This window comes from Anabrus simplex, chromosome 4, assembly GCF_040414725.1.
Source record: "Anabrus simplex isolate iqAnaSimp1 chromosome 4, ASM4041472v1, whole genome shotgun sequence".
Lineage (NCBI taxonomy): Eukaryota > Metazoa > Arthropoda > Insecta > Orthoptera > Tettigoniidae > Anabrus > Anabrus simplex.
Window position 1 is genome coordinate 69,044,630 of NC_090268.1, and position 18,616 is coordinate 69,063,245.

General features: G+C 42.5%; 1 protein-coding gene across 1 annotated transcript in view; it reads right to left on the bottom strand.

Moving 5' to 3' along the window:
* Positions 1 to 2,602: 2,602 nt before the first annotated feature.
* The window catches only part of LOC136871627 (uncharacterized), a 160,997-nt gene continuing 144,983 nt past the window's right edge, over positions 2,603 to 18,616 (bottom strand). Inside the window, exon 7 of the mRNA XM_067145094.2 lies at positions 2,603 to 3,052. Within this exon, the coding sequence (XP_067001195.2) occupies positions 2,796 to 3,052 (257 nt within the window). The 3' untranslated portion in view covers positions 2,603 to 2,795. The remainder of the gene's footprint in view (positions 3,053 to 18,616) is intronic.

The window sequence follows — 18,616 nt, forward strand, 5'->3', positions numbered from 1 at the left end:
CAGCAAGTGATATTCGCTCCCAGCTGCGACATCTTGTTATGTCCCATTGGGAGATGGAGTGGCAGGCCATTCCACTTCCCAATAAGCTGAGTGCGATAAAAGGAACAACGAAGGTATGGAAGACTTCCCTTCGGGCTTCGCGGAGTGAAGCCGTGGTATTATGTCGTCTTCGGATCGGCCATGGTATCTTGACTCACTCGCATCTTTTGAAAGGAGAACCCCCTCCGGTGTGTACCTGCGGCGACCATCTTACCGTGGTGCACATCCTTACGGAGTGTGTGGACCTGGTCGATCTGCGCCGTAGTCTTAACCTTCCGAGAACTATCTCCCTTATCTTGCGTGATGACGAGCAGTCAGCAGACCTCGTCGTCCGCTTTATGAGGGATAGTGGACTGTTTTATCGTGTGTGATGCTGTCCTTTGTCCTAGTGTGTTTTGTGTCACTTTCGCTTTTATCCTATTGACTTAATTTTAGTTTGTTTTGCGTATTTTAATGTTTTATTTTAACGTCTCTCGTAAATTATGTACTACCAGGCAATGCCTTATTCTTTTGTTTTCCTGTAGATTCTCTTATTTTATTAGAAAATAAGGCATTGCGTATTAGATCCACTGATTGTTTTAATCTCACCCTCATTTTTCTCCATCATTTTTTTAAACTCTAGTCAGTGGATATGTTTTTAAAATTTTAACATCAACTCTCATGTCGTTTATCTCGTTCCATTAGGGGCCGATGACCTTCGATGTTAGGCCCCTTTAAACAACAAACATCATCATCATCTTTCACCTCTGACTTCCACGGATAACTCCGTAACAATTATTATTATTATTATTATTATTATTATTATTATTATTATTATTATTATTATTATTATTATTATTATTATTACAGAGTTTTCCGTGGTAGTTAGAGGTGAAAGAACGTGCGGGGGGGTGAACAGGTCTCAGGCTACGAAATTAAAGTTAATTTAAAATTTAACAAGGTTATATTTTCTTTGTAAAATCAAGAAATAACAAGCATGGCAGGTACAGAGTAGCAAGGTAACAAATTACAATTACAGTATTCACAGGATTTGGGCTTCGAGCCCCGAACTCACAATTCTTGGGCAACTAGCCCAACTTTACCCCAAAACAAGATTTAACAGAGGGGCAGAAAACCCCATTCATGCCCAGGAGCACTTGCTCCAAAACTACACAGTAAAGCCTCCTTGAGGCACCCAAAATCAATTTCAAAAGAGCAATCCGCTCTCAAATTTTAAGCCTATCAAAGTCCACACCAAACTCCACCTTCAAGTTGTCCTCTAAGGACATAAACACAGGGGTAAAATACCCAACCTACTGAGGCCTATTAAGTGAGAAAAGGTTAATTACATGCCTCTAAAATACCAATTTGAGAGGAGGCGAAGCTGCACTCCTAATACATTTTGTTTAAAACCTAAGCTGGCTCTAGGCCGCTAATGCAAGGGCTAATCCCATACTAAAGAGGTGACTTTAGAAGGAAACAATTTACATTACGTTAAGGAAGAAAGTAGTGAAAATAAGTTCACCTCAAAACAATATGAGTGGGAGCTCGAGAGGGTTAAGCACTCTCTATCCCAATATGTAGCTTTGAAAGAGAATAGATGCTAAGAGTCTTTACATTTTAGGGAAAGTTACATGGTAGAAACGCTTCGGACCCGCCCCGAGAGTTAAACTGCTGAGCTAGCAAGAAAAGAAGCTATTAAAAGGCCATTACCTTGGTGTTGAACTGCTCCCCGAAGAAAGAGGCGCTTCCCGCCCCCTGCTACGTACTTTACACTTTGAAAGTTGGTACTGAAGTGGCGCAGAGACCCGAAAATCAGCAGTTTATATACTCTCGTGGAAAGTTCGAGGCGTTTCGGAAATGAGAACACCCGCCCACAAAAACTTTATTGGCTAGGGTTAAGCAAGATATTCAAGTTGGAGAAGATACATCTGATTGGTTATAAATTAATTAAAGAAATTCGGGATTGGCTAAATTCAAAACAAGGGGAAAGAAAGGGTTATACAGCCAACTTAAACAATAACAGAAATAAATTTAACAAGAAACAAACTTATGAATTCAAAATTTCTCCAAAACATAGTTCTTTCACTTCGCACTAGGGTGCACCATTGTAGATCTTCAGTAGTGTCCTCTAGAAGAGAAAGTTCACACTTCTTACAATAGGCAAAACAAAAATACATCAAAAACGACCCAGTTCAGAAACTCCAAAATTTCCAAGTAGTGACATCTTCTGAGAAACTTGAAAATTAACACAGTAGATAAAGTTCAGACTTCCTCCAGCAGAGGAGTTTCAACTGGCGCAAGGTTTGAATTAGCGGCGTGGAGGTGTACCGCGCGGTACAATTATTATTATTATTCATTGTACAGTATATTATATTTTTGTCCTAGAAGCTGATCTTCTCAAATCTCATCTTTGTTGCCAAATGTAATTAATTGTACTGCACCATGAGCCTTGGCTCAGGTGCCTTTTTTGAAATAAATAAATAAATAAAATAAATAAATAAATAAATAAATGAAGGATTAGTGTTATTGAACTACATCATGCACATTCCATATTGTTAATTAATATGGATAGAATCTTTATTTTCGACCAAATTGTTACAGTTAGCACAAAAATCGACGTAGGTTTCTATACAACGACATGTTAAAAGTTATAATTTTAAAATGAAAATTGCGATAGTAAAAATAATCGATCAACAGGATAGTGATTTCTCTTTCGGGGTGGAAAACTCCCATCATCCGTATCTGGCTACGGGTCTGGTTGCCTCTGCTCATAGTTATATCATGAGCACTGTCGGATTTTCTAGGACATGGTTGAACATCTCATCTAACTTGCTCACACTCGGAAACATGGTAGTCTCTATCTTAAAACAACCAAACTCGTACTTGGCCACCACTACTTTTTTCACTTTGGCCTCAATGCGTACACAAGTATGAAATCCACCAGAAGACGTCGTTTGATGAAGTCTTGCACATAATCTTGGTAGATGAGTGATGTAGGGTAGACCAAGACACAGTGAAGGTGGATCGCGGGCTGAAAAACAGAAAAAAGTATGATAATGAACATATTCTAAACATATACACCAAAATAAGTTTTGTATTACCCTTTCACTGATAATCGAGACATTAAACGCAAAAGTCCACGTGATGATGATGATGATGATGATGATGATTGTTGTTTAAAGGGGCCTACCATCTAGGTCATCGGCCCCTAATGGTACGAAAACTAATGACAATTTAAAAGTCCAAAATTCATCCCCTGACCAGAGTTCAAAAGGTGATGACGAAGAATGAATGGGTGAATATGAATTTAAAGTATTCAGCGGATCCAACTCACAATATTGAAAGATAAAAATAATCACAAAATCGATCCACTGACTAGAATTTATTCAAAAAGACGACGATGAACAATGATTATGAACTTAAAACTATCAGTGGATTTGACCCGCAATGCCCCACCTTCCCAGAAACTATCTTAAAACAATAGTATTACTAACCAAGGGATCACTTCCAAAGCACAATTATGAATCGATGATGCTTGTTGTCCAAAGTGGGCCCAAAATCCAGATGAACGGCCCCTAATAATGGTACTTATTACGGAGTTACCCGTAGAGCAGAAAGAGGGGAAAGAAGGTGCTGGGGTGAATGGGTCTAACTACAATGTCAAGAAAAGAATTTAAAACTTAAACTGAAGGTTATATTTTCTTAAATTCAAATTTAGCAAATTTTATAACAATGAAACGTTAGGTACAATGACAAAGTTTTAAACAAGACAAGAAAATCCAAAATTTAGAGACAATTTAACAATCTGGTATACCCTACAGGGCACATTAATACTGCAGGATGATACCTACCTGCTCTTCTGTTCTTGCATACGGGCACCAGCTCAGCTATCATCGGCAGAAAAGGGTCGATAATTTGGGTTCTTATGACGAGAGGATCATGGGGAACTCAATACTACATTAAACTACCAAATGAGGAACACTTTCGCTATGATCAGAATTTTGAGCATAAGTTTGTATTCACAACACAAGTAAGTTAATTACAAGGATTGCACCTGTAGTGCCAAAATACGTGCGCCGAAGGCTCACCTCTACAAATTAAAAGGACAACAAAGCAAATACAATCTTGATGATGACGTTATGCTGAAATTTGTCGATCTGTGAACCAAGAAAAAAAAACCGGATGTGTTCTCCCACATGGAAACGACATCCCTATGTCTGCGACATAAAATGATATAATGGTAGAATTAAGGATACCTGCAGAGATTACCGCTATTATGAAAGTTTCCTCCCATACCGGGATATTTATATACACAAAAATTAGCAGCACAATAGGTAAATAAAAATAAACTAAGATAACCTACTCTAGCGCCCTCAATTTCATATGTACACGGACGTGAACCCACGTCCACCAGGCAGAAACTTGTGCCAACAGGGCAATCATACCAGTGGCATAGTGCCAAGATCACATTAGTAGACTACACAACCCTAATAACGCGAATCAAACAAGAAAGGAAATACGAGGCAAAATGGATAAAAATAAATGACGCACAGTTTTGCAAAAGACTCCCTGCCAAAGGAGAATGACCGACCTCCAGAGCAATTTAAAAATGGCCGAGCTCACCCCAATACGGAGCATGCGAACATTGACCTGAAGTCGGGTCTGGAGCCCCCTTCCACAACAAAAAAAACTTGTAAACAAACTCCCGCTAGACGTCTTACCCTACATTCTTTCACAAAGGGACTTTCAAGCTTCTACACATACCAGCCAATGGCATAAAATAAGTGAGGAAAAACACATCTCACATCACGCTCCTGATTTCAGTTAACCACCCACTCGGGTCGCAGTCGAATCACATGAAGTGTTCTACAATTCAATCACATCAAACCATCACCGCCAATATGCGTCGCGACAACAGTAACCTTGGGAGTCCGAGGTTCAAACCCCACATTTGGCAGAGTAGCACAGAGTCGAATAGCGTTAAAACCTGCGCCTCCGCTATAGTTTACGCCCGTCTAACACACGTAAGTAGAGCCCCTTAACTAAATAAATGTCATCAACCTGCATACCTTACACAACGCAGGTATATCTGCCCTTCCCCTGGAATATAATGGGAATTACATATATTGCCACATCCTACAAGTAAAATGTATTTCACGATCGACCCCAAAGGAAAAATATCCGGTCTATAGTACGCAAACACATATGTATCACAAGGCACACTACGTCTTGCCGCGATAACAAAATATTACCTCATTGTCCGCTTTATATAAAGATACAAGAAAACATATCTAACTACTCTTACCCGTAAATATCAAACAATCTTACTATGCAGCCTGATGGGCCACCATCAAATCCTATATGAATATTTACACGTTTAATTCTACTATCTCTGCGTGATACCTTAACTCTACCATACATCTAATAATTCATTGGTCCACTTATCTTAATTAATCTCCTCGTCTCTCCCTCCGGGTATGGCTAGCATGATTTAGCCTATCATGATAGATGTCTCATCCAGGTTCGATTCTTGGAGTCCATTCTTCCTGCCCCGCTGGTCCATAGTGCCGCCTTCTTCCTGAGGGATGCCTCGTTCAAGGTGGCGTCTTCGAAGCACGTTCTGAAGTTCTAGCCGCTCACTCCCCTCGGAATACCTCGACTTCTTACTATAATGAAAGATTCACTTTACCCACTACGCCACATTCTGGACATTTACTTAGGTTGAGCTAGCACACAGCGCTAACACTTTGCAATGCACACTCCTCGTCCTCCCTTCACATATAGCTGCATACTCGCTACCTTGTGTACTGTACCACAAACTATTTTCTGCTCTAGAAACTATCCACTCAGTTATTGTTTTACGCCCGCTTAATTTGGATTCAACATTCTATCAGAGAATAAATATAGACCTCCTCAGTCTATTGTCCACACTTCCTTGGCACCTCGGGAGCTTCGCCCCTACCGCTATTTAGTCGAGTCTGCAAGTACAGCTTTCTATTGTTACTGATAGCATTAAGCACACGCGATCTCATTGATAGGTATCTGAATATAACGCCACTTCCAGATCCACACCTGTCTCCGTAAGTCTCCTATCCACTGGATCAAAGTTATCGCACTGTAATAATTAATCGCACTGTAATAATTACACACTGTCTTTGTTCTGAACAAAGGGTTTCTGGAGCAATCTAGGCAGACGTGCGACGCGTGCCGGCAGCAATTTGATAGTCAACTGGATGATCTCCCCCCATATCACTCAGCTTTTATATGAGGCCGCACACCAAAGAACGCCAGGGGAAGTCCCGAGAAACAACTTGAGTCTGGAATGTGGCCACTACAGAGCTTCCCACGGTGGTTCTGCTTGGAACATATTTATTGATCTAATCCTATGTTAATAACCCTAGAGGTATCTACAGCTTCGTAAAATTCTAGCAGCCATTTCCATCTTTTTATTTTCCTGAAAAACCTTTAATTACGGGAATTATGACACAATTTCCGTAATGTGGTGGGCCTGTCTGCTCCCGCTAAAAATCTCTGTTAAGATGGCAGGTCTCTCCCCCAGACAAAATCCCATCTCTCTTTCTCTCTTCCTCACATATTCTTTCTTCGTCACACCTGACCACGCCTTGCCTCGGGAAATCACCTTCTCGATTCCCGCGCTCTGTATAGCATCACGCCCTCACAAACGGCGCCCTACTGCAAAATTATTACTGCGTTAAATATCCATTCTCGCCGCTCAATATAATGGTACACTGGGCTTCAAGCCCCTCGCTTTACAATTCTTGAGCTCCTAGCTCAAATTTAAAAAAGAGTACCAATTTACTCAAGGGCAGAAATCCCTCAATAGATGGAGAACTTGCTCCCAACTTATAATATCAAGCCTCTCAGAGGCACTTATACAACACTGACGTGCTCTCAGTTTTCCAAGCCTATTCAAGGCAATATCAACTTTCAATTTCTGGATTATACAGAGGTATTTAATACCCAACCTACTGGGCCTTCGTGGACAGAACAGGTTAAATGGCCCGAAACACAAATTGAATGGAGGCGTGCACTTGCACTCCTAGGTATGAACACTTAAAACCTAAAGGGCACTAGGCCGATGACACAGGGGCTATTCCCAAACTACTGAGGTGACTCGTATAAGAATAAATTAAGACATTACCGAAAGGAAGAAAACCAGTTACAAAACGTAGTCACCTCAAACCAATATGAAGGGGAGCTCGAGAGGGTACATCACTCTCTATCCCCGATTTACAGTTAAAGATTGATGAAATTTTACATGAGCAGAAAGGAGATTTACATATTAGAGAAGTTGGTTACATAGTTAAAGCTTCGAACCATTCCCTCGGGTTAAACTGCAGAGCTAGCAAGAAATGAAGATGTTACGTGGCCATACATAGTCGGTGTACTGCTGCCTGATGAAAGAGGCGCCTCCCGCTTCCTGCTTGACACACACACTAGTTCAGATGACGATCAATTGGGCAAGAGACGTGAAATACCGCCGTTTATAAACCCTAGGGGAAAGTTCGAGACCTTTCATGAATAATCAAGACACACCCACAGAATTTTATTGGTTAAATTCAAAAGTGACACTCATAATCGAGGAAGAAGACTGTGATAGGCGGAAAATGAATTACAAAAATTCGTGATTGGCTAAATTCAAAACTGGCGGAAAGAAAAGGTAAATATTGCCAACCCAAAAATAAATGAGCATCATTTAGTAAAAAAACTTATGAATACAAAACTTCTTCAAAAAAGTTCTTTCACTTCGCACCAGGGTGCATGATCATAGTTTTGTATTGACATCTGTTGAAGAAAGTCCAAACTTCTTGATGAAGGGCTAACAAAACAAGTAGAAATACATAAAGTACTGGAAACTTCACAATAACAAAATTACGTCAAATTACAGTAGTGACATCTTCTGAGTAAAGGTTTAAGTAGGTCTAGTTTCAAGTTCACTGTTTCTCCTGTAGAGGAGTTTCTTTTTGGGCGCAAGTTTTAAATGCATGGCGTTGGGGTGTACCTCCCGGCTGAAAATTACAGGCCAGTAAGTTTGACATGCATTGTATGTAAGCTTTGGGAAGGCATTCTTTCTGATTATATTAGACATGTTTGTGAAATTAATAACTGGTTCGATAGAAGGCAATTCGGTTTTAGGAAAGATTATTCCACTGAAGCTCAACTTGTAGGATTCCAGCAAGATATAGCAGATATCTTGGATTCTGGAGGTCAAATGGACTGTATCGCGATTGACTTTTCTAAAGCATTTCATAGGGTGGATCATGGGAGACTACTGGCAAAAATGAGTGCAATTGGACTATACAAAAGAGTGACTGAATGGGTTGCTATATTTCTAGAAAATAGATCTCAGAGAGTTAGAGTAGGTGAAGTTTTGTCTGACCCTGTAATAGTTGAGAGGGGAGTTCCTCAGGGCAGTGTTATCGGACTTTTATGTTTTCTTATATATATATATAAATGATATGAGTAAAGGAGTGGAATCGGAGGTAAGGCTTTTTTCGGATTATGTTATTCTCTATAGAGTGATAAATAAGTTACAAGATTGTGAGCAACTGCAACGCGATCTCGAAAATGTTGTGAGATGGACAGCAGGCAATGGTATGTTGATAAACGGGGCTAAAAGTCAGGTTGTGAGTTTCACAAATAGGAAAAGTCCTCTCAGTTTTAATTACTGCGTTGATGGGGTGAAAGTTCCTTTTGGGGATCATTGTAAGTATCTAGGTGTTAATATAAGGAAAGATCTTCATTGGGGTAATCACATAAATGGGATTGTAAATAAAGGGTACCGATCTCTGCACATGGTTATGAGGGTGTTTAGGGGTTGTAGTAAGGATGTAAAGGAGAGTGCATATAAGTCTCTGGTAAGACCCCAACTAGAGTATGGTTCCAGTGTATGGGACCCTCACCAGGATTACCTGATTCAAGAACTGGAAAAAATCTAAAGAACAGCAGCTCGATTTGTTCTGAGTGATTTCCGACAAAAGAGTAGCGTTACAAAAATGTTGCAATGTTTGGGTTGGGAAGAATTGAGAGAAAGAAGAAGAGCTGCTCGACTAAGTGGTATGTTCCGAGCTGTCAGCGGAGAGATGGCGTGGAATGACATTAGTAGACGAATAAGTTTGAGTGGCGTTTATAAAAGTAGGAAAGATCACAATATGAAGATAAAGTTGGAATTCAAGAGGACAAACTGGGGCAAATATTCATTTATAGGAAGGGGAGTTAGGGATTGGAATAACTTACCAAGGGAGATGTTCAATAAATTTCCAATTTCTTTGAAATCATTTCGGAAAAGGCTAGGAAAGCAACAGATAGGGAATCTGCCACCTGGGCGACTGCCCTAAATGCAGATCAGTATTGATTGATTGATTGATTGATTGATTGATTGATTGATTGATTGATTGATTGATTGATTGATTGATTGATTGATTGATTGATTGATTGATTGATTGATTGATTGATTGATTGATTGATTGATTGATTGATTGATTGATTGATTGATTGATTGATTGATTGATTGATTGATTGATTGATTGATTGATTGATTGATTGATTGATTGATTGATTGATTGATTGATTGATTGATTGATTGATTGATTGATTGATTGATTGATTGATTGATTGATTGATTGATTGATTGATTGATTGATTGATTGATTGATTGATTGATTGATTGATTGATTGATTGATTGATTGATTGATTGATTGATTGATTGATTGATTGATTGAGTACTCATCGCTAGTAAATTAGAAACATGGTATTTGTCATTTTGAGGCACTGATCAAAAGTAGCGTAGACTCTAAGTGTTCCACACATTATGGTACTACTTACAAGTATTGTACGTCGCACAGGTAACGCATACCTATGGTGTTTCCCACATAATGGCGCCACTCATAGGCAACAGGCAACGCTAACCCATGGTGTTGCTCACCTAGGTGTAAAATCACGGACGCTGGTATTCCCGTGGTGTTCTTCACATAGTGGGTACTAATCACAGGCAACACAGTCCTACGGTGTCGCTCATATAGTGGTACTGATCACAGGCAACATCAGCCCGTCGTGTTCCGCACATAGTAGCACTAATCACGAGTACTGTAAACCTACAATGAACCACTCTCTGCTCCTAACGATTGCAAACGTAGTGAGTACCTAACAAGAGTGGTACTACTCGCAAATAAAGGCAACCCATGGCGTTTTTCGCATGATCGTACTAATCAGAAGTAGTTTCATGGTTCTAATTCAATCATCTCTTGGTCGTCCCTTTCAGTCGCCTCTTACGACAGGCAGCGGATGCCATGGGTGCATTCTTCGTTTGCGTCGCCCACCCACAGGGTGTCGTAAAAGTGGACGTGATACATGTACTATCCCCACAATACCTACCGCTCACAAACAGCACACCGATAAAAAGTTTACGGACATTCCTCCGTACATGTGAAAGTTCATATACACAGGTCTGGTCACGCTTCCAGGATTCTTTGAGGCAGCGGCCATTTTAGGACCAAAGCTCTTTACTTGCTGCCGTCTGCATGTTATCTGTACCGGGCGGTACACCTCCACGCCGCTAGTTCAAATATTGCGCCAATTGAAACTCCTCTACAGGAGAAAGCCTGAACTTTAAACTCAACAGTTTCTCCGAAGAGGCTCTGTGTGAATTTTGATGTGTTTTTTTTTAACAAGAAGTGTGGACGTTCTCTACCAGATGTCTCTACAAAAAAACTTGATCATGCACTCTGATGCAAAGGAATGAACCTTCTTGAAGAAATTTTGTATTCAAAAGTCGTTGTCTTTACTAAATTTGTGTTCTTTTATTTTTGGGTTGGCAATATTAATCCTTCCTTCCGCCAGGTTTGAACTTAGCCAATCCCGAATTTATTTAATTAATTCTCAGCCAATCATGTATGTCTTCTTCGATATGGATATGTAGCTCTAAGCTATCCAATAAAGTTGAGGGGGTGTGTCTACTCATTCTTGAAAGGTCTCGAATTTTCCACGAGGGTATAAAAACTGCTGATTTTCTTGTCTCCGGGCCACTAGTATAACATCTAACTCAGTGTGTGTATATGTAGCAGGGGGCGGGAAGCGCCCCGTTCTTCAGGCACCAGTTCTTCATCAAGGTAATGGCCTCTTAACATCTTTATCTCTTGCTAGCTCAGCAGTTTAACTCTCGGGGAAGGTTCGAAACCTTTAAAATGTAACCCACCACTTTAAATGTAAATTCCTCTTCTGTCTATGCGAAAACTACAAATCTCTTTCACTGTAAAGCGGGGATAGAGAGTGCTTTCCCTCTCGAACTCCCCTTCATTTTGAAATTGAGGTGACCACGTTTTTATAACCGTTTCTTCTCTTCCTTAATGTATTAAAGTTTTCTCATACGGGTCACCATCCTAGCTTGGGACTAGCCCCTGTGTATCGGCCTAGAGCCACTTACGTTTTAAAAAGTGTATTTTGGAGTGCAAGTTCACGCCTCCAGTTCTTTCTGTACTTTGGGCCAGTGACTCATCCTGATGTTTTGTTTTCTTCATGCAAAGGCCCTGTAGGTTGGGTATTAGATACCCCTGTTTCACTGTATGTGTGCCTTGAGGGCAGTTAGGAGTAAGGCTTGTAAAAATCGAGAGCAGGTCAGCTCTTTCTGGTATTTTGGAAGGTGCCTCTAGGAGGCCTGATGTTATTAAGCGGGAGCAAGAGCTCCGTGTAATGAAGGGGTTTTCTGCCCTTTGTTAAATTGTGGGTGTGAGCTGGGAGCTCAGACTTTGGGGCTTGTAGCCCAGAATTTGGAAGGTTGCTGTGTACCTCATTTAACTGTTATTATTTGTTGTACGCTCAAAATTCTATGTCACCATTGTTAAGTTTTGAAAATATAACCTTTGTTGAAATTTTAATTCATCTTTCGAACTTTTGTAGTTGAGACCTATTCCAGCCCGCACCTTCTTTCACCTCTAACTACCGCGGATATCTAATGCAATGGGACAAAGGATATTATTACACACGACAAAAAAAACACAATCCCTCATAAAACGTCGTCTCGCCGAATGAAGGAGATGGTATTCTAGAGTTTTAGATTACGGCGCAGATCGACCAAGTCCTCCTCCGTAAGGATATGTACCACAGTAAGATGATCGCCGCAAGTACACACCAGAGGGGCTTCCGTTTTCAGTAAATAGGAGTGCGTTACTATATATTGGCCGATCCGAAGACGGCATCATACCCTCTGAGAAACCCGAATGCCACTCCATCTCCCAATGGGACAAAACCGAATGTAACAGCTGAGAGCGAATATCACTTGCTGGAACCTTGAAATGCAACGGGGGAAGTGTAACTGCCTCATTGGCAGCCTTATCTGCTAATTAATTTCCCTCCTCACACATGTGGCTTGGGAGCCACATAAAAGTCATTCTGGTGCTGGCATCCGAACACCCGGCCACCAGGTCCTGGACCCCCTGCACCAGAGGGTGCCGAGGAAAACAAGTATCAATAAACTGTTAGAAAGGAATACATTTAGGAACACACTGAAGAATTTGGAAGGTGTTCAAGCCGCAGGAAGAACTAAGAAGACCGGAAGAGCCTGGACAGATGAACAACGGAAGCAGGCCAGCGAACGCATGAAGGAGTATTGGATACAGAGAAAACTCCACACGAAGAGAAAGAAATGAAGTTGTAGCGTGATCCTTAGTGGTCCATTCGCTTGTGAAGAAAAAAAAAAAAAACTGTAGCGAGCTCAAGGAGTCAGTACACAGAAGAAAGTGTCGGCGTCCATTGGACAGCAGAGTTTCACAGATGTTATAGAACTCTGCTGTGTACACACTACAGGTTTCCGGGAGAGCTAAAAGAAACCTCTCATTCTCGACAACGCTGATGATGATGATGATGCTTGTTGTTTAAAGGGGCCTAACATCGAGGTAATCGGCCCCTAATGGTACGAAATGAAATAACAAAAATTTCAAATTCATCCACTGACCAAAATAAAATAAAAATGTCATGAAGAATGAATGGATGGACATGAACCCAGCAAAAAAACAAAAAAAACAAAAACAAAAACACACACAAACAAACAAAAACAGTGGATCAGACGCAAAAAAAAGATCGTAAATAATAGTATTACTGACCAAGGGACCACTTATAAAGCACAATGATGCTTGATGTCTAAAGGGGTGCAAAATCCACGTCTAAGGCCCCACAGAATGGTACATGTCGCGAGTAAAGTAGATCCATGGTATTTGTCATGTTGAGGTACTAATCAAAAGTAGCGAAGCCTCACGGTGTTCCACACAAGACGGTACTACTCACAAGTATTGTACTTCGTATAGGTAACGCAAACCTATGGTGTTTCTCACACAATGGCGCCACTCATAGCCAACGCAAACCGATGAGGTTCCTCACCTAGGTGTACTATTCACGGGAGCCGGTCCCACGGGCCCCGTGGTGTTCCTCACATAGTGGGTACTAATCACAAGCAACGCAGACCCACGGTTTCGCTCATATAGTGGTACAACTCACAGGCAACGCCCAGACCCGCGGTGTTGCTCACTTGGGTACAACGCACGGGTACTGGATAACCCCCAGGCCAGGATCTATACTGCTACTAATCACAAACCTATTTCGTACCTAATATAGTGGTACTACTCGCAAGTACAGGCAACCGATGGTGTTCCCCGCGTGATGGTACGAATCAAAAGTAGTTTCATGGTTCTAATTCAATCCTCCCTTGGTCGCCCCTTTTAGTTGCCTCTCACGACCGACAGGGGATACCGCGGGTGTATTCTAAATGTGTGTCCCCCACCCGCATGGGGTAGTGTGTTTGGTCCGCGAGAGGTGTTTTATTCCCCTGAAGTCCGCCGGCAAGCCGGTTAGGACCCCCCTATCCGCCACCTGGGACGCGCCACGTGGAAGTATCACCTCTCCCCCTGCTACGCCAGCGTAGTAGGTTCGTGGCCTTGTAGATCATCTGCTGGCCGAAGAAAGAAGCGCCCCGCCTCCTGCCTTAACACACACACTTAGAAAGACGGCGATAAATTGACAAAGAAACATGAAAAGCCACAGTTTATATACCATCAGGGAAGTTTCGAGAGGATTCTGGGCTAATCCGTACACACCCTCTCAATTTTATTGGTTAAACTCAAAGGTTACACTCAAAATCGAACAAGAATCCTGTGATAGGTTGAAAATTAATTACATAAATTTTTCATTGGCCAAATTCAAAACTGGTGGAGAAAACCTAGAAACACAAAATATCTTTCAAAAACAACCTCCTTTACTTTGCACCAGAGTGCATGATCATAGTTTTTTGGTAGTGTCATCTGTGGAAAAATGTCCAAACTAAATTGATGTATAGCGAAACAAAACAAGGGGAAATTCAATCAGTTTAGGAAATTTCACCATAACGCAGTTACTTAATATTTCAGTGGTGACATCTTCTGATTAAAGTTCCAACTTCATATAGTATAATTTTCACCTTTTGATCGATAGAGGAGTTTATTAAGGCGCTGATTTTGAATGAGCGGGGTAGAGGTGTACCTCCCGGTACAGAAACCACAAAAACCGATGGTAGCACCAACATGAGGCGTACTAGGCAAGACGAGGAGTGAGGTAGTTCGCCATTGCTTTCATCACAGGGCCAGGCAGTGCTATTGTAGCACGACTGACCCTATGAATAACACCTTTCATAACACTGAGACACACTGGTTGTGATCCGAATGTCATTACTCAGCACCACCCCAACCCCAGCACCTTCCACACTGTCACAGCCATGGATGAGACTAGGACTTCGGTGGAAGCTACACTTTGCTCTGGCCTGTGCCAAGAGATGGATGCAACAGTACTGTATCCATCAAGAACTGACAGCAGGGAGTACGTTGTTTGTCAAATCATTTAATCCATAAGGACAGAAAGAAATAGTGATGATGATGCTTGTTTAAAGGGACCTAACATCTAGGTCATCGTCCCCTAATTGTACGAAATGAAATGACAAATTAAGAGTCCAAAATCACCCACTGACCAAAATTTTAAAAAATCATGAAGAATGAATGGATGGATATGAATTGAAAACAATCAGTGGATCCGAACCAAAAACTATTATAAAAATAGTATTACTCGCCAAGGCACCACTTCCAAAGCACACTCCTGAATCGAGGATACTTGTTGTCTAAAGGGGTCCAAAATCCAGGTCAACGGCCACTCATAATGGTACATGTCGCTAGTAAAGTAGAACCATGGTATTTGTCATGTTGGGGTACTAATCAAAAGTAGCGTAGACTCACGGTGTTCCACACATAATGGTACAACTCACAAGTATTGTACGTCGTGCAGGTAACGCAGACCTACGGTGTTTCTCACATAATGGCGCCACTCATAGGCAACGCAAACGAATGGTGCCCCTCATCTACTTGTACTAATCACGGGCGCCGGTATACCCGTGGTGTTCCTCATATAGTGGGTACTAATCACAGGCAACGCAGACCCACGGTGTCGCTCATATAGTGGTTTCTGGAGCGGCTGGAGTGGTACTAATCACAGGCAACGCCCAGACCCGTGGTTTTTCCCCACAGTGGTACTAATCACGAGTACTGGAAACCTACAGCGAACCCCTCTCTGCTGCTACTATCGCAAACCTATTGTGTACCTAATATAGCGGCACTACTCGCAAGTAAAGGCGACCCATGCTGTTCCCCGCATGATGGTACTAATCAAAAGTAGTTTCAATCATCCCTTGGTCGCCCCTTTTAGTCGCCTCTCACGACAGGCAGGGGATACCGTGAGTGTATTATTCATCTGCGCCCCCACCCACAGGGGGTCAGAAAGAAATAAAAAGTTTCTCAAATTTGTTAGAGTAACTAATTGTGATTTGTGTACTGTCCAGCCATTCGCCCCACACGCTTCCTTATCTCTACTGACCACGGAATTTCCCGGTGATGATGATGATGATGATGATGATGTTTAGAGGAGCCTAACATCTAGGTCGTCGGTCCCTAATGGTGCTAATTGAGTACAATTTAAAAGTACTAAATTCATCCACTGACCGGAATTCAAAATGTGATGATGAAGAATGAAGGAATGATTATGAATTTAAAACATCAGTGGAACAGACCCGCAATGCCTCATCTGACCAGAAACAATATTACGGACCAAGGGACTGTTTCCAAAGCACAATCCTGAATCGATGATGCTTATTGTCTAAAGGAGTGCAACATCCATGTCAACGGTCCCTCATAATGGCACTTATCGCTAGTAAAGGAGAACCATGGTATTTCTCAGGTTGAGGTACTAATCCAAGGTAGCGTAAACTCACGGTGTTCCAAACATTAAGGTACTACTCACAAGTATTGTACGTCGTAAAGGTAACGCAGACCTATGGTGTTTCTCACACAATGGCGCCACTCATAGCCAACGCAAACCGATGAGTTTCCTCACCTAGGTGTACTAGTCACGGGTGCCGGTCCCACGGTTACGTGCCAGATGCGACCGTGCCGGATGCGACCGTGCCGGATGCGACCCGGCCATTATCGTGCCAATAGCGACCGAGTAGATAAGGATCGTGCCGCATGCGACCCATCAATCACTTACAATTGATATGCAATAAGGGCTGTCACCAAGTGGCAGGTTGCTTATAAGTAGCTAACTTGGTCTTTTCTAAAATAAAGGTCTGACACCGTGATTAGCAGGTTCGAGTGTCGTTGGTCGAAAGGAAAATATAATAATGTTGCTGGCTTTACGTCCCAGTAACTACTTTTATGGTATAAGGAGACGCCGAGGTGCCGGAATTTAGTCCTGCAGGACTTATTTTACGTGCCAGTAAATCCACCGACACAAAGGTGACGTATTTGAGCACGTTCAAATACCACCGGACTGAGCCAGGATCGAACCTGCCAAGTTGGAGTCGGAAGACCAGCATCTAAACCGTCTAAGCCACTTAGCCTGGATGAAAAAGAAAAAAAAAATCACCGTCAGAATGTTGGCCGGCAGGGTAGGAAAGTTGGTGGCAGACAGTTTCTAATCACTATATTGCATGCCAAAAGCCTGGATTCAAATCCAAAGCTTTTCATAATGTTCAAATGGAGTGAGCGGATATGATGCTGTTGATGGTGATTCGGCCGTCGGATGGCGACGTAAAGCATTGAGCAGACCCCTTGGTATTATTCGAGAGGAGTAGGCTACGTGCCGAAACGGGGTTTCATCTCTCCCTACTTCATTATCATAATCCCACATCCAGACGCGCAGGCCGTCCACGGGCGTCAGGTAGAAAGACCTGCACCAGGCAAGCCGAACACGTCCTCGGACACTCCTGGTACTAATAGGACCGAGCTCGATAGCTGCAGTCGCTTAAGTGCGGCCAGTATCCAGTATTCGGTAGATAGTGTGTTCGAACCCCACTGTCGGCAGCCCACAAGATGGTTTTCCGTGGTTTCCCATTTTCACACCAGGCAAATGCTGGGGCTGTACCTTAATTAAGGCCACGGATGCTTCCTTCCCACTCCTAGCCCTCTCCTGTCCCATCGTCGCCATAAGACCTATCTGTGTCGGTGCGTTTAAAGCAACAAGCAAAAAAAGAAGGAAAATGTACTAATAGGACACGATAAGTAAGTAGGCCTAAGTCGTAAATAATTTCAGAGAATTAGGTCTTTGTTTTTTGCTAGTGGCATTACGCCGCACCGACAAAGACAGGCCTTAAGGCGACGATGGGATAGGAAAGGGCTAGGAATGGGAAGGAAGCGGCCCTGGTCTTAATTGAAGTACAGACCCAGCATTTGCCTGGTGTGAAAATGGGAAACCACGGAAAACCATCTTCAGGACTGCCGACAGTGGGATTCAAACCCACTATCTCCCGGATGCAAGCTCAGGGCCGCGCGCCTCTAATCGCATGACCAACTCGCCCGGTGGGAAAAGACCTAAACGCATCACCATGTTTCGTGTTGTAAAACGAGTTTCCCTCAGAAGTGTTATGTAAAGTAAGGGCAGTAGCTGCTTATAGGACTTCTTGAAATGGCATTGCACTTCGTTTAGCTTACCTTATCTTGGGTGATGACACAACTTATCAAATGACAATTTGCTTGTCAACGCCGGTCGCATCCGGCACGGTTACAAATTATGCGGTCGCTAGTGGCACGGGTCGCATACGGCACGGTCGCATCTGGCACGCCACCGGTCCCACGGGCCCCGTGGTGTTCCTCGCATAGTGGGTACTAATCACAGGCAACGTAGACCCACGGTGTCGCTCATATAGTGGTACAACTCACAGGCAACGCCCAGACCCGTGGTCTTTCTCACAATGGTACTAATCATGGGTACTGGAAACCCAGAGGGGAACTACTCTCTGCTGCTACTAATCACAAAGCTATTGTTTACCAAATATAGTGGTACTACTCGTAAGTAAAGGCGACCTATGGTGTTCCCCGCGTGATGGTACTAATCAATAGTAGTTTCATGGTTCTAATACCAGCATCCCTTGGTCGCCCCTTTTTAGTCGCCGCTCACGACAGGCAGGGGATACCGCGGATGTATTCTACATGCGCGTCCCCCACCCGCAGGGGGTAGTGTGTTTGGTCCGCGAGAGGTATTTTTTTCCCTCAAGTCCGCCGGCAAGCCGGT